The sequence below is a fragment of the Ranitomeya variabilis genome, chromosome 4, assembly GCF_051348905.1.
Source record: "Ranitomeya variabilis isolate aRanVar5 chromosome 4, aRanVar5.hap1, whole genome shotgun sequence".
In the NCBI taxonomy this organism is placed as follows: Eukaryota; Metazoa; Chordata; class Amphibia; order Anura; family Dendrobatidae; genus Ranitomeya; species Ranitomeya variabilis.
In genome coordinates this window covers 226,042,839-226,063,073 of record NC_135235.1, presented here as the reverse complement: position 1 = coordinate 226,063,073, position 20,235 = coordinate 226,042,839, and the positions used below count along the sequence as shown (strand labels likewise).

Below are 20,235 nucleotides of genomic sequence, written 5' to 3'. Positions count from 1 at the left end.
CAGTCACAGTGTACATACATTATATTACATTACATTACTGATCCTGAGATACATCATGTGTTGTACTCCAGAGCTGCACTCGCTATTCTGCGGGTGCAGTCACTGTGTACATACATTGCATTACTGATTCTGAGTTACCTCCTGTATTATACCTCAGAGCTGCACTCACTATTTTGCTGGTGCAGTCACTGTTTACATACATTACATTACTGATCCTGAGATACATCCTGTATTATACCCCAGAGCTGCACTCGCTATTCTGCTGGTGCAGTCACTGTGTAAATACATTACATTACTTATCCTGTTCTGATCCTGTTCTCTATTATACTCCAGAGCTGCATGTCATGGCTCAGTTTTGGGACTCAATCCGGCAACTTCTTTGACCGGTGATAAAAAGGTTACTGACGGTCAGGTGTCGGCTGATGACTTCTACTTTCAAGAACCGGTGCCTGGTCTCGCTGTTAGAAGGGTGTGCAGGCACCACTGATGAGAATATTCACCAGCTGGCAACTGTGCATTCTAATAAAGATGTCAGTGAGATATATAATCAGTGAAGTGCATGTGTATTTTACTGTACTTATTTGTATTAACCAGCTGGATGCTGGTGTTATTATTCTGGGAAGGAACCAATATCCATGGAGCTTCCCAAGCTATTAAAATCAGCCTGCAGCTGTCTGCTTAGCCTTTACTGGTTATTAAAATGGGTAGACCACCAAAAAGTGATGTGTGGTCCTCCCTACATTTAATAACCAGCAAAGGCTAAACAGACAGCTGCGAGCTGATATTAATAGGCTGGGAAAGCGCCATGGATATTCGCCCTCTCCTAGACAAAAACCACCAGCCCTCAGAAATGGTGCATCCATTACATAGTTACATAGTTACATAGTCATTAAGGTTGAAGGAAGACTTTAAGACCATCTAGTTCAACCCATAGCCTAACCTAACATGCTCTAACATTAGATGGGCCATTTTCGGTGCTTAGCCTCAGCTCTTACCACTTGCCTTGGTGTGGCAGCAAGTAATAAATTGGGGTTGTTGTCAGCTTGTAATGTCAGCTGACCCCCTAGGGACTGGTACCTTGAAAGACCCGGAGGGAGAAGACAGATGATGCAGGCAGGCTCTAGCAGGAGCAGACTTTTACGGCTGATACACAGGTTGGCATGACAAGTGCAGACGGGTCCAGCTGATGGATAGACTGTCACCCCAAGTGCTGTCAGATCTAGCTGATGTACAGATTGGCATGGCAGGTGTAGGCGGATGTGCAGACTGGCACAGCTGGTGCAGTCAGGTCCGACCGATATACAGACTGGCATGGCTGGTGAGGGCGGGCCCAGCTGATATACATACTAACAAGGCAAGTACTGGCAAGGAAGTTAGGGATTGACAGTTACTATTGGGAACTCTTGAACTGCCAATGCATTTGAGTGCAGGAAAAGAGCAACGGCTGAGATGTCAGTGACTGACATTGCTCACCTGCGTGCCCGCCCCCCAGTGTGCTGAATGTCTGCGGCCAGAGCAAGATGCTAGGGGGCCGCAGACATTCAGCCATTTCACTTTTTTTTAACCAAGTGTGCCCCCTTAGAGAGGTAGTGCCCCAAGCCAATGGCTACCCTGTCTACCCCTTGTCCTGGCTCTGGTGTACACAGTGAATCCAGCAGCAGAATAGAGAGTGCAGCTCTGGGGTATAATTCCAGATGTAAGTCAGGATCAGTACAGGATAAATCATGTAATGAGTGTAAACAGTGTTTTGATGTTAGGATTCTATCTATTGTATGTGGAAACTGTAACATGATGAGGAAGGATTAAACTATTCAGTGTTATCCCTTATAGGTTTATAGTAAATAAATAATTAATTTTACAGATGTCACTTGAGGCTAAAGCTAATTGTCTACATGAGTCTCGTGCCCTCAGTGTTGCTTGTTCAGTATGTTGCAATCTATTTTCATGGTATTTCCAGACAACAGAGAAATGAAACAATGAGACAAAGAATAATGCAGGAACTTGATTGTTCCCAGGGGCACTTTGAGAACTGAAGCATTTCCAACAGATATTTTAATGTACACATATGTAGATTCCACTTTTACTATGCAATTAGTATCTTTACTGATAAATGAGAAATGCTGAAGCACCAGAATGAATCCCTGATAAGTCAGAGACATTTTCTGGGCTTGTTTCATAATCATAATATTATCATTCCACATTACAGAAGTGAACGGAGCCAAAGCCCAATCAGTCAATACATAGGTAATCCAAAAATACATGTTTAATGCCAAACTATTGTTAATGTGACGCCAATCAAATGAGAAAAAATCTGCATAATGTTAATTTTTTTTAATTTTAAATACAAATTCCATATTGCAATCCGGTCAGCCATATAGAAGGTTTTGAAATTATAATTTTTATTTCTTTTATTTTTTATTGAAAACCAAAGTTCTCCAAACTTCTTCAAACAACTAACCAAATTGTTATAGATGATACCTTACCATAACTTTCAACAATTCAAGTTTCTCGAAGAGGTTTTATCGTCAAAGGAAGTTTCAGAATTGTTGAAGTTTTTCACATTCTAGACTGATACATTTTTTGACTTCTCTGACTCCCAGAATAAAATTGAACTCTGTCGATTTGAAATGTACAAGGCTTTGAGCATCCAGGTATCATAAAAATATAACATCTTATCCAAGAAGTCATAAAGCATTTAGCAAGAACATTATAGAAGACCAAGAATATTCCAGACGACCATTCCAAACACTTTTATATATCTTCCGTCAATTTAACCAAAAATATTCTAGATGACCATTCCAAACACATTCATAGATATTCAGTCATTTTAACCAGGAATATTCCAGACGACCATTCCAAACACATTCATAGATCTTCAGCCATTTTAACCAGGAATATTCTAGATGACCATTCCAAACACATTCATAGATCTTCAGCCATTTTAACCAGGAATATTCCAGACGACCATTCCAAACACATTCATAGATCTTCAGCCATTTTGACCGGGAATATTCCAGAAGACCATTCCAAACACATTCATAGATCTTCAGCCATTTTAACCAGGAATATTCCAGACGACCATTCCAAACACATTCATAGATCTTCAGCCATTTTAACCAGGAATATTCTAGATGACCATTCCAAACACATTCACAGATTTTCAGCCATTTTACTCTTAACTCTTAATTCCTTCAGCCTGAGCAAAAAGGGAACATAGAAGTGATTTAGGCAGGGAGAGTATTCCTAGCCAAGCCAGGCATCCATTGTGATCCTATGAATTGAAGTTTGATGATTCTTTCCATGAATAACACAATTCTCATTCTGGATATAGAAAAGTAAACTCCATGTTCTTCAGAGATTATTCCACAGGTCATCCATGATGGTGGTGATAACCTTCTGGGTAATAAGCTAATATTGATGGACCCTTAAATTCTTCTCTGTACCAAAAATTCAAAGGGGGAAGCTGAACTATAATTAGGTTATCCAATAAGGCATTGATCCAAATGCAAAGTCGTCTACATCTGTATGACTGAAGAGAAACAACTGTGATGGTTTCGGGATCATTCATGTCAATTTCCAAGTGTTTCGATGGCAGGATATGAGTAAGTAGCCATGGAATCTTCAGGGACATTTGAGGACACTTTCCTCTTGCATCTGTAGTATCTACATCATGGAATGTCTAAATTTTCAGCTGAGCATATTCTGTTTCTTCAGTGTTTCTTGGAACATGTCTTGCTGGGAGCAGCTCCACCGAGCAGTAGAAAATGGAGTCTTCGGTCATCTCTACCTAAAAAAAAGTATTCATGTCTTAAAAAAATATTTCAATATGTAAATGCATTAGGTTTTGGCTATATATGTTTATGTCAGCCTGCTGTTCCATAAACTAGTTCTCATTACCTTCCTTCCATCTTGAACAAACCATGTGTTCTCCATAAGTCCTCTTCTAGCCATTTTATCCTCAAATTAATGACTAGTTTACTCTCTGTTTTCTGTAAGATTGTCCTGCTTTACCTTTGGAATCACATCTTATTTCTCTATCACCAACACTTGTATAAAGATGGTTTGTGTTAATATTAGTTACCTAAATAGTGACTATGTCCAAGGTGGCCAACTTTTTTAACCAAATAAGCCAAATGCAATGGGTCAAGATACTAATAAAGACCCTCACACAAATTATAAATACATGATAACGAGGTACACTATTGTAAATAACTGCAAAAATACCACTAATTCTACACATATAAAAACATTTAGTGCATATATTTTTTTATCAAAAAGCTCAAAAGTCATCCAACCATGACAAGGTGTACCCAGTCTGGATGGTCCCTAACCTCAGTGATTTACCTCTCGCTCTCTGTGTCTCTACCAGGGTCTCAAATGAAAATTGGCAGACATAGGATCCATGATAGCATAGGATCCTATTCATTCACATTTCAGTTTTTTTTTCAGATATGAGAAATGCTGACCGAGTTTCATCAGTGATTTTGGTCAAAGTTTCTGATTTTGGACTGGATCATGTTTAATTTTGGACTGGATCATGTCTGATTTTGGACTGGACCATGTCTAATTTTGGACTGCATTATGTCTGATTTTGGGCTGGATCATGTCTGATTTTGGACTGGAACGTGTCTAATTTTGGACTGGATCGTGTTTAATTTTGGACAGGATCATGTCTGATTTTGGACTCGATCATGTCTAATTTTGAACTGGATCATGTCTGATTTTGGACTGGATCGTGTCTAATTTTGGACTGGATCATGTCTGATTTTGGACTGGATCATGTCTAATTTTGGACTGGATCATGTCTGATTTTGGACTGGATCATGTCTGATTTTGGACTGGATCATGTCTGATTTTGGACTGGATCGTGTCTAATTTTGGACTGGATCATGTCTGATTTTGGACTGGATCATGTCTGATTTTGGACTGGATCATGTCTGATTTTGGACTGGATCATGTCTGATTTTGGACTGGATCATGTCTGATTTTGGATCCTTTTAGGCTATGTGCACACGTTAGGATTTCTAGCAGAAATTTTCCTGACAAAAACCGGACATTTCTGCCAGAAATCCGCATGCGTTTTTTTCGCGTTTTTTGACGTGTTTTTGACGCGTTTTTTGTGCGTTTTTTCATGCATTTTTTCCAAATGCATAGAATTGCGGGAAAAACGTGGAAAATCCGCAAAATTAATGAACATGCTGCTTTTTTTTACCGCGATGCGTTTTTTTCACAGAAAAAAAATGCACCATGTGCACAAAACATGCAGAATGCATTCTAAATGATAGAATTAATAATGCATGCCTTTTTAATGAGTTTTTATAGCGGTTTTATCGCGAAAAAAATGTGAAAAAACCTGAATGTGTGCACATACCCTTATTCTTGGCGAGATAAGCCACCACCAGAGGACTCTGTCAGCAGAACTCTCCTAGAGAACGCAGGAGGGCTCACCAAAGAATAGGGGAGATAACTGATAGCTGAAAGCATTGTTCATTCAACAGCTATGTATTGTGCATGGGGCTCCTTAGATTACATCTACAGGATGGCAATCAGGCTCTGCAAAATCACCCTGCACCATTGTCTACTTACTTTGTCCTGATGGCTATTTCTTTCTTCTCCATTGTTATTTTCTCCCAATATTTGATTACTGTAACATGAGTATAATATCACAGTCCATTAAACAGTTACCCAAGTTTGTGCAGAATTTGTTATTGATCATAAAATACAGGTAAAACACAGATTAAAGTCGTTACATATTGTTATATTTTCCTTGTCACATAGTAATAAAAAAAGTATTGAATTCATACTGCAGTGGTCCTCAATGTTGATCTCCAGTCATCAGGGATGGACCAACCTCTCTACTCCAATAAATATTCATAATGACAGATAGTATTCCCTTACTTTGGTTATTAAATCCAGGACCATGATGTTTTCCTACAGAAAACCCCAATCATCAAATTTAAGGTTAGAACATACCGTGTTCTTGGAGAGTCTTGTTTTGGAACATCAGCAAAGTTTTCATACAAAATATTATCCATCATTATCTTCTCTGTAACCTGTACGGATGAGGATCATTGGTTAGGAACAAATTAATGACTGAATGTTTTCATTCATATTAGACAAATATTGTCATTAAAATAGGAATAAACCGAACAGTCAAACAAACATATTTCTATGAGCTAGTTGGACAATGTGGCAGGTGAAACATGGTATATGTGACACCACTCCAATCAACCTGTTTCACAGAAGGTGCTTTAGCATAAGGTAACACACTCCGCTTGAGAAAGCACATCATGCGAAACAAGCATTGGGATGTTTATGGTGGTCTCCATACTACACATAATATGGATAAGCAGTGACATATCAGATACCTTTTATACACCTGACTCTTCCTTTCATATATCGGCACTATTCTGTGGATTTCTATGGTAGCCCTTTGTTATTGTTACATCTGCCCCTGTGGATAATGCTTTTTATGGGGTACAATCTCTTCTTTGCTTGATTCTCTCTTGAAACCCTATGTGATTTACTATATGTACTTTTAACTTTGCTTAATAAAATTGTTTTATATTTTATATGCGTGAGTGGTTTTGGGAATACCTTCAGTATTCAAATGTAAGTATAATTAATGTGTCTGTATTTGTACAAAGAAGGAAAACCCATGGATATTGGGACAGATGGCTAGCTTTGTGGACTTCTAAGAAGAGATACATTCCAGCACTGACCAACTGTTGTAGACTTTATCCACAGCCATCCACCTTCATATAGTTCCAAGTGCTTTACATCTAGAAGTTTTCTATTCCTCTGCAGTGTCTCCAAAGTCCTCTTTATTATCAGTCTGTCTTAGAGGAGCAAATCAGAAAAAACTATCAAACAAAGTGAGATGGGGGCAGAGAAAGACCTTCAAATGTCAACCACTTGAGATGAAATGTGTTGATTGGAAGTCCAAAGATCATAGAATCATAGAATCAAAGAATGTTAGATTTGGAAGGGATCTCAAGAGTCATCGTGTCCAACCCCCTGCTCAACTCACCACAGATAGACAGACAGACAGACAGATAGATAGATAGATAGATAGATAGATAGATAGATAGATAGAATGTTAGATTTGGAAGAGATCCCAAGAGTAATTGTGTCTAATACCTGCTCAATGCAGGATTCACTAAACCACCTCAGACAGATGTCTGTTCAGCCTCTGCTTAAAGACTTCCATTGAAAGCGAACTCACCACGTCAAGTGTCAGCCTGTTCCACTCACGCATTGATCACCCTCACTGATCCATCAACCCTCACTAACCATCAACCATCTAAAGGTCCTCCTGGCTATAAAGGATGTCCAACAATGGAAGTCATTAAAATCAAAGTCTGTGGGATTTACAGAGAAAGCAGAGTATGGTAGTCGGTTATTTATATTGACCACATAGATGTGGAACAGTGTGGCGCAAAGCATGTTCAACAATTGATATTCATCATTGTGGTCGTGCATTGAGGAGGAAGTGGTGAGTCAGAACACCCATTCTGGTTCTTCTCTGTACCAGGTGCACTTTATTTGATACTTTCTTCTGGTTTGGAACTCCAAGACAGGAGTTGTTTGCTTACACGAAGAAACTTGATGACATTGTAGAGGAATTGCGTCCTCCTAGATATAAAGTACTTTGTTTGTTAATTGTAGGTGGAAATCTGGTGCTAGACTCAGAGAAGGTAAGTAGTACTCAGTGTTTATTTTATGGAAGCACGTGACATCAAGTTTTCTAAAAACAGGACAACCCATTTCATAATAAGTAAGATTTTACATACAAATAACAAGGTGAGACAAATATATTTGGGGTATGTTTGTTAAAAAAAAATATATATATATACAGTATATATATATATTTATGTGTGTGTGAAAAATACCTTATCGCTGTCCTGAGTCCTTTTCTCCTTTGCATAAGCTAATGTTCTACTTTTTCTTCTAAGAAAAAAAGATATTTTGTTTTACGGCAGGTGATGACATTTTTAGGACCAACAAAGGGAAAGGGGGAAGGAAAAGCAAGCGTGAATGAGGGAGGAAGCAGGGGCGTAACTACCGCGGTCGCAGGGGTCGCCAGTGCGACCGGGCCCGGCAGGTCAGAGGCACCCAACACCATGTTGCAGTGCAGGAGATTCCTCCTGCACGGCAACAGTCCGAGGCGTATCTAGGGGGAGGGGGCAGCCGGGGCACGTGAGAGACAGGAAGCAGCTCCAGTCATCATCATGGTGAGACTGTCAGCTTCTGCTCTGCAGCCCCGGGACAGAAGGTGAGCGCAGGGGGGAGGTGCAGGACAGAGCCGCTTTAGTCAGGAGAAGCTGCAGCCAATTTACATCAGCCACCCCTGTACCAGAGAGAAGATTGTGAGTTGTGTATATGAGCTGGTATCTGGTGTGTGTGTGTGTGTGTGTGTGTGTGTGTGTGTGTGTGTGTGTATTTTATCTGTAGTGTGTGATATCTGTAGTGTGTGTGATATCTGTAGTGTGTGTGATATCTGTAGTGTGTGTGTGTGTGATATCTGTAGTGTGTGTGTGTGTGTATGTGTGTGATATCTGTAGTGTGTGTGTGTGATATCTGTAGTGTGTGTGTGTGTGCGATATCTGTAGTGTGTGTGTGTGTGATATCTGTAGTGTGTGTGTGTGTGATATCTGTATTGTGTGTGTGTGATATCTGTAGTGTGTGTGATATCTGTAGTGTGTGTGTGTGTGTGTGTGATATCTGTAGTGTGTGCGTGTGTGTGATATCTGTAGTGTGTGTGTGTGTGATATCTGTAGTGTGTGTGATATCTGTAGTGTGTGTTATCTGTAGTGTGTGTGTGTGTACGATATCTGTAGTGTGTGTGTGTGATATCTGTAGTGTGTGTGTGTGATATCTGTACTGTGTGTGTGTGATATCTGTAGTGTGTGTGTGTGTGTGTGTGTGTGTGTGTGTGTGATATCTGTAGTGTGTCCCCTTGAGCCTGTCTCCCTTGTCCCCTTATGCTTGTGTCCCTTGTCCCCGTGTGCCAGTCTCCCTTGCCCATTAGTCCCTGTGTGTCCCCATGTGCCTGTCTCCTTTGTCCCCTTGTGCTTGTGTCAGTCTCCCTTGCCCACTAGTCCCTGTGTGTCAGTCTCCCTTTCCCACTTGTCCGTGTCCCCTTGTGCTTGTATCCCTTGCCCACTTGTCCCCGTGTGCCCCTTGTGTCAGTCTCCCTTGCCCACTTGTCCCCGTGTGCCCCTTGTGTCAGGCTCCCTTGCCCACTAGTCCCCTTGTGTCAGTCTTCCTTGTCCCCTTGTGTCAGTTTCCCTTGCCCACTAGTCCCCTTGTAACCTTCTCCCCTGCCTCCTAGCCCCCATGTGTCCCCATGTGCCTGTCTTCCTTGCTCCCTAGCCCCCCTATGTTACCCTTGTGCCTGTCTCCCCTAGCCCCCTTGTGCCCTCTCCCCTGCCCCCTCGTCACCATTTGCTCGTGTTTTTCTCACTGCCCCTGTATGGAGGGGCTACATTATACTATGAGGGGGGCTGCGTTGTATTCTATAGGGGTTACATTGAGTTGTATGGCAGGGCTGCAGGGGGGGGGGCCCATTTGGAAGTTTGCACAGGGGCCCATAACTTTGTAATTACGCCACTGGGAGGAAGAGAGTAAGGGCATAAGGAAGGAAGAAAGATCAGAGTGTTAGTAAAGAAAGAAAAAATGATGATACTTTGATATGTAGGACAGTGGTCCCCAACTACAATCCTCAAGAGCCACCAACAAATCACGTTTTCAGGAGTTTTTTTTAGCATTGAGGGGATGACAAGATACAGAATATAGTATACAGGAGGAATAAGAGTCATGCTAATGCTAAAGATATATTTAAACAACTTTATTGATCAAATAAATCACATAAATATCTTAAAAACAGGGCTTTAGAAATCGAAAAAAGCCCGTAGTATAGAGCAACCAGATAAATAAGTAAGTAATTATAGGGTAACGGATAAGTGACATATAATCCAAAATTGAATAGGAGCCTGGCACAGCAACAGGGTATATGGGGCAAAATTTAATGATGTATAGCTATAGCACAAAAAATGTCATCTTAGCGTAAGTTCAAACAGTAATATATTGGTATCCCCTTATGATCATAGTGGGGGTATGTTTCCCATGTGGGTACTAGCGGCCACTAATTAGAATTCCCCATCTATTTTGAACTCGATAAGGCGACTCCAAACACACATTATCATCAGCAAAGTGCACAGCAATATCATATATTATAGAGTATATTACCCGTCATGATGTCCTGGTGCCTGTGTCAGAGCTCATTCCCCAACGCACGTTTCGGAAATAGATTTCCTTTTTCAAGGGGCGTCAAGATACAGAATATACAGCAGATAACAGGACTACAGCTGATATCACAGCTCACCTCCTCCTGTACAATGACTGATAACACCTCTATATACAGTAGATAACACAGGAGCCACCATTCCCAATAGATGATGTCACAGCTCACCTCCTCCTCCTGTACAATGACTGATAACACCTCTATATACAGAAGATAACACAGGATCCACAATTCACAACAGATGATGTCACAGCTCACCTCCTCCTCCTCCTGTACAACGCCTGATAACACCTCTATGTACAGTATATAACACAGGATCCACCATTCACAATAGATGATGTCACAGCTCATCTCCTCCTCCTGTATAATGACTGATAACACCTCTATATACACCAGATAACACAGGATCCACCATTCACAATAGATGGTGTCACATCTCACCTCCTCCTCCTCCTGTACTGTGACTGATAACACCTCTATATACAGTAGATAACACAGGATCCACGATTCACAATAGCTGATATCACAGCTCACCACCTCCTCCTGTGCAATGACTGATAACACCTCTATATAAAGTAGATAACGCAGGATCCACCATTCACAATAGATGATGTCACAGCTCACCTCCTCCTCCTGTATAATGTCTGATAACACCTCTATATACATCAGATAACACAGGATCTACCAATCACAGTAGGTGATGTCACAGCTCACCTCCTCCTGTACAATGACTGATAACACCTCTATATACAGTATATAACACAGGATCCACCATTCACAATAGGTGATATCACAGCTCACCTCCTCCTCCTGTACAATGACTGATAACACCTCTATATACAGTAGATAACACAGGATCCACCATTCACAATAGGTGATGTCACAGCTCACCTCCTCCTCCTGTACAATGACTCATAGCACCTCTATATACAGTAGATAACACAGGATCCACCATTCACAATAGATGATGTCACAGCTCTCCTCCACCTCCTGTACAATAACTGATAACACCTCTATATACAGTAGATAACACAGGATCCACCATTCACAATAAGTGATGCCACAGCTCACCTCCTCCTCCTGTACAATGACTGATAACACCTCTATATACAGTAGATAACACAGGATCCACCATTCACAATAGGTGATGTCACAGCTCACCTCCACCTCCTGTACAATGACTGATAACACCTCTATATACAGTAGATAACACAGAATCCACCATTCACAATAGATGATGTCACAGCACACCTCCACCTCCTGTACAGTGACTGATAACACCTCTATATACAGTAGGTAACACAGGATCCACCATTCACAATAGGTGATATCACAGCTCACCACCTCCTCCTGTGCAATGACTGATAACACCTCTATATACAGTAGATAACACATTATCCACCAGTCACAATAGATGATGTCACAGCTCACCTCCTCCTCCTGTACAATGACTGATAACACCTCTATATACAGTAGATAACACAGGATCCACCATTCACAATAGGTGATGTCACAGCTCACCTCCTCCTCCTGTACAATGACTCATAGCACCTCTATATACAGTAGATAACACAGGATCCACCATTCACAATAGATGATGTCACAGCTCTCCTCCACCTCCTGTACAATAACTGATAACACCTCTATATACAGTAGATAACACAGGATCCACCATTCACAATAGGTGATGCCACAGCTCACCTCCTCCTCCTGTACAATGACTGATAACACCTCTATATACAGTAGATAACACAGGATCCACCATTCACAATAGGTGATGTCACAGCTCACCTCCACCTCCTGTACAATGACTGATAACACCTCTATATACAGTAGATAACACAGGATCCACCATTGGCAATAGATGATGTCACAGCACACCTCCACCTCCTGTACAGTGAGTGATAACACCTCTATATACAGTAGGTAACACAGGATCCACCATTCACAATAGGTGATATCACAGCTCACCACCTCCTCCTGTGCAATGACTGATAACACCTCTATATACAGTAGATAACACATTATCCACCATTCACAATAGATGATGTCACAGCTCACCTCCTCCTCCTACTCCTCCTGTACAATGACTGATAAAACCTCTATATACATATACTGCAACATCCTTTTCTGCGGCCTCCCTGCTAACACCCTTGCACCTCTCCAGTCCATCCTTAACTCTGCTGCCCGACTAATCCTTCTCTCTCCTTGCTACTCCTCCGCTTCCACCCCTCTGCAAATCTCTTCACTGGCTTCCATTCCCTCAGCGTATCCAGTTCAAATTACTAATACTGACCTACAAAGCCATCCATAACCTGTCTCCTCCATATATCTCTGAACTAATCTCCCGATATCTTCCCTCAAGTAATCTCCGGTCCTCCCAAGACCTCCTTCTCTCCTCCACACTTATTCTCTCCTCATCCAATTGCCTCCAAGGCTTCTCCCGAATATCCCCCATCCTCTGGAACTCTCTGCCCCAACACGTCCGACTATCAACCACATTCGGATCTCTTCAGGAAAGCCTACAGCCTGCACTGACCCCGCTGCATCCTCATTACTACCGAAGCTACCGCCTCACCAACACCGGAGCTCCTGCAACCACCAACCTACTGTCTCCTTCCCCATAATCCTGCAGAATGTAAGCCCGCAAGGGCAGGGTCCTCACTAGTGTTGAGCATTCCGATACTGCAAGTATCGGGTATCGGCCGATACTTGCTGTATCGGAATTCCGATACCGAGATCCGATATTTTTGTGATATCGGGTATCGGTATCGAAACAACATTAATGTAAAAATGTGTAAAAGAGAGAATTAAAATAAAAAATATTGCTATACTCACCTCTCCGACGCAGCCTGCACCTTACCGAGGGAAGCGGCAGCGTTCTTTGTTTAAAATTCGCGCTTTTCTTTCCTTTACGTGAGTCCCGGCTTGTGATTGGTTGCGTGCCGCCCATGTGACCGGGACGCAACCAATCACAGCAAGCCGTGACGTAATTTCAGGTCCTTCAGGATTTTAAAATTACGTTCCGGCGTTGTGATTGGTTGCGTCGCAGTCACATGGGAGACGCAACCAATCACAGCAAGCCGTGACGTAATTTCAGGTCCTTAAGGATTTTAAAATTACGTCCCGGCTTTGTGATTGGTCCGCGTCCCGGCAACATGGCCGCCATTAACCAATCACAAGCCGTGACGTCACGGGAGGCTGGACACGCGCGCTTTTTAAAATGGGCGCGTGTCCAGCCTCCCGTGACGTCCCGGCTTGTGATTGGTTGCGCCGCGGTCAACCAATCACAAGCCGGGAGGCTGGACACGCGCCCATTTTAAAATTTTAAAATGCGCGCGTGTCCAGCCTCCCGGCTTGTTATTGGTTGACCGCGGCGCAACCAATCACAAGCCGGGACGTCACGGGAGGCTGGACATGCGCCCATTTTAAAAAGCGCGCGTGTCCAGCCTCCCGTGACGTCACGGCTTGTGATTGGTTAATGGCGGCCATGTTGCCGGGACGCAGACCAATCACAGCAAGCCGTGACGTAATTTCGTCACGGCTTGCTGTGATTGGTCCGCGTCCCGGCAACATGGCGCCGTGACCAATCATAAGCCGGGACGTCACTGGAGGCTGGACACGCGCGCTTTTTAAAATGGGCGCGTGTCCAGCCTCCCGTGACGTCCCGGCTTGTGATTGGTTAATGGCGGCCATGTTGCCGGGACGCGGACCAATCACAGCAAGCCGTGACGTAATTTCGTCACGGCTTGCTGTGATTGGTCCGCGTCCCGGCAACATGGCGCCGTGACCAATCATAAGCCGGGACGTCACTGGAGGCTGGACACGCGCGCTTTTTAAAATGGGCGCGTGTCCAGCCTCCCGTGACGTCCCGGCTTGTGATTGGTTAATGGCGGCCATGTTGCCGGGACGCGGACCAATCACAGCAAGCCGTGACGTAATTTCGTCACGGCTTGCTGTGATTGGTCCGCGTCCCGGCAACATGGCCGCCCTGACCAATCACAAGCCGGGATTTCACGTAACCAAGTAAAAGCGCGAATTTTAAACAAACAACGCTGCCGGTTCCCTTGCTGAGGTCCAGGCTGCGTCGGAGGGTGAGTATAGCGATATTTTTTATTTTAATTCTTTCTTTTACACATTTATATGGATCCCAGGGCCTGAAGGAGAGTTTCCTCTCCTTCAGACCCTGGGAACCATCAGGAATACCGTCCGATACTTGAGTCCCATTGACTTGTATTGGTATCGGGTATCGGTATCGGATTGGATCCGATACTTTGCCGGTATCGGCCGATACTTTCCGATACCGATACTTTCAAGTATCGGACGGTATCGCTCAACACTAGTCCTCACCCCTCTGAATCAGTCTGTCATTGTTAGTTTGTTTACTGTAAGTGATATCTTTAACTTGTATGTAACCCCTTCTCATGTACAGCACCATGGAATCAATGGTGCTGTATAAATAAATAATAATAACAATAGTTCATCATTAATAGTTAATCATTCACAATAGGTGAAGTCAAAACTCACCTTCTGTACAATGACTGATAACTCCTCTATATACAGTAGATGACACAGGATCCACCATTCACAATAGGTGATGTCACAGCTCACCTCTTTCTCCTGTACAATGACTGGTAACACCTCTATATACAGTAGATAACAAAGGATCCACCATTCACAATAGGGGATGTCACATCTCACCTCCTCCTCCTCCTGTACAATGACTGATAACACCTCTACATACAGTAGATAACAGGATCCACCATTCACAATAGGTGATGTCACAGCTCACCTCCTCCTCCTGTACAATGACTGATAGCACCTCTATATACAGTAGATAACACAGGATCCACCATTCACAATAGTTGAAGCCACAGCTCACCTCCTCCTCCTGTACAACGGCTGATAACACCGCTATATAAAGTAGATAACAAGGGATCCACCATTCACAATAGGTAATGTCACAGCTCACCTCCTCCTCCTGTACAATAACTGATAACACCTCTATATATGTAGATAACACAGGATCCACCATTCTCAATAGGTGATGTCACAGCTCACCTGCTCCTCCTGTACAATAACTGATAACACCTCTATATACAGTAGATAACACAGGATCCACCATTCAAAATAGGTGATGTCACAGCTCACCTCCTCCTCCTGTACAATGACTGATAACATCTCTATATACAGTAGATAATGCAGGATCCACCATTCACAATAGGTGATGTCACAGCTCACCTCCTCCTCCTGTACAATGACTGGTAACACCTCTATATACAGTAGATAACAGGATCCACCATTCACAATAGGTGATGTCACAGCTCACGTCCTCCTCCTGTACAATGACTGATAACACCTATATATACAGTAGACAACACAGGATCCACTATTCACAATAGGTGATGTCACAGCTCACCTCCTCCTCCTGTACAATGACTCATAGCACCTCTATATACAGTAGATAACACATGATCCACCATTCACAATAGGTGATGTCACAGCTCACCTCCTCCTCCTGTACAATGACTGGTAACACCTCTATATACAGTAGATAACACAGGATCCACCATTCACAATAGGTGATGTCACAGCTCACCTCCTCCTCCTGTACAATGACTGATAGCACCTCCATATACAGTAGATAACACAGAGTCCACCATTCACAATAGGTGATGTCACATCTCACCTCCTCCTCCTGTACAATGACTGATAACACCTCTACAGTATATACAGTAGATAACAGGATCCACCATTCACAATAGGTGATGTCACAGCTCACCTCCTCCTCCTGTACAATGACTGATAGCACCTCTATATACAGTAGATAAGACAGGATACACCATTCACAATAGTCGAAGCCACAGCTCACCTCCTCCTCCTGTACAATGACTGATAACACCTCTATGTACAGTATATAACACAGGATCCACCATTCACAATAGATGGTGTCACAGCTCATCTCCTCCTCCTGTATAATGACTGATAACACCTCTATATGCATCAGATAACACAGGATCCACCATTCACAATAGATGGTGTCACATCTCACCTCCTCCTCCTGTACTGTGACTGATAACACCTCTATATACAGTAGATAACACAGGATCCACCATTCACAATAGGTGATATCACAGCTCACCACCTCCTCCTGTGCAATGACTGATAACACCTCTATATAAAGTAGATAACGCAGGATCCACCATTCACAATAGATGATGTCACAGCTTACCTCCTCCTCCTGTATAATGACTGATAACACCTCTATATACATCAGATAACACAGGATCTACCAATCACAGTAGGTGATGTCACAGCTCACCTCCTCCTGTACAATGACTGATAACACCTCTATATACAGTATATAACACAGGATCCACCAATCACAATAGGTGATATCACAGCTCACCTTCTCCTCCTGTACAATGACTGATAACACCTCTATATACAGTAGATAACACAGGATCCACCATTCACAATAGGTGATGTCACAGCTCACCTCCTCCTCCTGTACAATGACTCATAGCACCTCTATATACAGTAGATAACACAGGATCCACCATTCACAATAGATGATGTCACAGCTCTCCTCCACCTCCTGTACAATAACTGATAACACCTCTATATACAGTAGATAACACAGGATCCACCTTTCACAACAGGTGATGTCACAGCTCACCTCCTCCTCCTGTACAATGACTGATAGCACCTCTATATACAGTAGATAACACAGGATCCACCATTCACAATAGATGATGTCACAGCTCTCCTCCACCTCCTGTATAATAACTGATAACACCTGTATATACAGTAGATAACACCGGATCCACCATTCACAATAGGTGATGCCACAGCTCACCTCCTCCTCCTGTACAATGACTGATAACACCTCTATATACAGTAGATAACACAGGATCCACCATTCACAATAGGTGATGTCACAGCTCACCTCCACCTCCTGTACAATGACTGATAACACCTCTATATACAGTAGATAACACAGAATCCACCATTCACAATAGATGATGTCACAGCACACCTCCACCTCCTGTACAGTGAGTGATAACACCTCTATATACAGTAGGTAACACAGGATCCACCATTCACAATAGGTGATATCACAGCTCACCACCTCCTCCTGTGCAATGACTGATAACACCTCTATATACAGTAGATAACACATTATCCACCATTCACAATAGATGATGTCACAGCTCACCTCCTCCTCCTACTCCTCCTGTACAATGACTGATAAAACCGCTATATACATATACTGCAACATCCTTTTCTGCGGCCTCCCTGCTAACACCCTTGCACCTCTCCAGTCCATCCTTAACTCTGCTGCCCGACTAATCCTTCTCTCTCCTTGCTACTCCTCCGCTTCCACCCCTCTGCAAATCTCTTCACTGGCTTCCATTCCCTCAGCGTATCCAGTTCAAATTACTAATACTGACCTACAAAGCCATCCATAACCTGTCTCCTCCATATATCTCTGAACTAATCTCCCGATATCTTCCCTCAAGTAATCTCCGGTCCTCCCAAGACCTCCTTCTCTCCTCCACACTTATTCTCTCCTCATCCAATTGCCTCCAAGGCTTCTCCCGAATATCCCCCATCCTCTGGAACTCTCTGCCCCAACAAGTCCGACTATCAACCACATTCGGATCTCTTCAGGAAAGCATACAGCCTGCACTGACCCCGCTGCATCCTCATTACTACCGAAGCTACCGCCTCACCAACACCGGAGCTCCTGCAGCCACCAACCTACTGTCTCCTTCCCCATAATCCTGCAGAATGTAAGCCCGCAAGGGCAGGGTCCTCACCCCTCTGAATCAGTCTGTCATTGTTAGTCTGTTTACTGTAAGTGATATCTGTAACTTGTATGTAACCCCTTCTCTTGTACAGCACCATGGAATCAATGGTGCTATATAAATAAATAATAATAACAATAGTTCATCATTAATAGTTAATCATTCACAATAGGTGAAGTCAAAACTCACCTCCTGTACAATGACTGATAACTCCTCTAAATACAGTAGATGACACAGGATCCACCATTCACAATAGGTGATGTCACAGCTCACCTCTTTCTCCTGTACAATGACTGGTAACACCTCTATATACAGTAGATAACAAAGGATCCACCATTCACAATAGGTGATGTCACAGCTCACCTCCTCCTCCTGTACAATGACTGGTAACACCTCTATATACAGTAGATAACAAAGGATCCACCATTCACAATAGGGGATCTCACATCTCACCTCCTCCTCCTCCTCCTGTACAATGACTGATAACACCTCTACATACAGTAGATTACAGGATCCACCATTCACAATAGGTGATGTCACAGCTCACCTCCTCCTCCTGTACAATGACTGATAGCACCTCTATATACAGTAGATAACACAGGATCCACCATTCACAATAGGTAATGTCACAGCTCACCTCCTCCTCCTGTACAATAACTGATAACACCGCTATATAAAGTAGATAACAAGGGATCCACCATTCACAATAGGTAATGTCACAGCTCACCTCCTCCTCCTGTACAATAACTGATAACACCTCTATATATGTAGATAACACAGGATCCACCATTCTCAATAGGTGATGTCACAGCTCACCTGCTCCTCCTGTACAGTGACTGATAACACCTCTATATACAGTAGATAACACAGGATCCACCATTCAAAATAGGTGATGTCACAGCTTTCTCACCTCCTCCTCCTGTACAATGACTGATAACACCTCTATATATGTAGATAACACAGGATCCACCATTCACAATAGGTGATGTCACAGCTCATCTCCTCCTCCTGTACAATAACTGATAACACCTCTATATACAGTAGATAACACGGGATCCACCATTTAAAATAGGTGTTGTCACAGCTCTCCTCCTCCTCCTCATCCTGTACAATGACTGATAACACCTCTATATACAGTAGATAACACCGGATCCACCATTCACAATAGGTGATGTCACAGCTCACCTCCTCCTCCTGTACAATGACTGGTAACACCTCTATATACAGTAGATAACAGGATCCACCATTCACAATAGGTGATGTCACAGCTCACGTCCTCCTCCTGTACAATGACTGATAACACCTATATATACAGTAGACAACACAGGATCCACTATTCACAATAGGTGATGTCACAGCTCACCTCCTCCTCCTGTACAATGACTCATAGCACCTCTATATACAGTAGATAACACATGATCCACCATTCAAAATAGGTGATGTCACAGCTCACCTCCTCCTCCTGTACAATGACTGGTAACACCTCTATATACAGTAGATAACACAGGATCCACCATTCACAATAGGTGATGTCACAGCTCACCTCCTCCTCCTGTACAATGACTGATAGCACCTCTATATACAGTAGATAACACAGAGTCCACCATTCACAATAGGTGATGTCACATCTCACCTCCTCCTCCTCCTCCTCCTGTATAATAACTGATAACACCTCTATATATGTAGATAACACAGGATCCACCATTCTCAATAGGTGATGTCACAGCTCACCTGCTCCTCCTGTACAATAACTGATAACACCTCTATATACAGTAGATAACACGGGATCCACCATTTAAAATAGGCGTTGTCACAGCTCTCCTCCTCCTCCTCATCCTGTACAATGACTGATAACACCTCTATATACAGTAGATAACACCGGATCCACCATTCACAATAGGTGATATCACAGCTCACGTCCTCCTCCTGTACAATGACTGATAACACCTATATATACAGTAGACAACACAGGATCCACTATTCACAATAGGTGATTTCACAGCTCACCTCCTCCTCCTGTACAATGACTCATAGCACCTCTATATACAGTAGATAACACATGATCCACCATTCAAAATAGGTGATGTCACAGCTCACCTCCTCCTCCTGTACAATGAC

The 20,235-nt window shown here is 42.9% G+C and overlaps 1 protein-coding gene across 1 annotated transcript in view; it reads right to left on the bottom strand.

Moving 5' to 3' along the window:
- Nucleotides 1–2,245: 2,245 nt before the first annotated feature.
- LOC143767801 (uncharacterized) overlaps nucleotides 2,246–20,235 on the bottom strand; it is a 94,290-nt gene continuing 76,300 nt past the window's right edge. The window contains exons 9-12 of the mRNA XM_077256321.1: nucleotides 7,893–7,950; nucleotides 5,974–6,053; nucleotides 5,587–5,644; nucleotides 2,246–3,787 (exon numbers count right to left, since the gene is read on the bottom strand). Of these exons, the coding sequence (XP_077112436.1) occupies nucleotides 3,680–3,787; nucleotides 5,587–5,644; nucleotides 5,974–6,053; nucleotides 7,893–7,950 (304 nt within the window). The 3' untranslated portion in view covers nucleotides 2,246–3,679. The remainder of the gene's footprint in view (nucleotides 3,788–5,586; nucleotides 5,645–5,973; nucleotides 6,054–7,892; nucleotides 7,951–20,235) is intronic.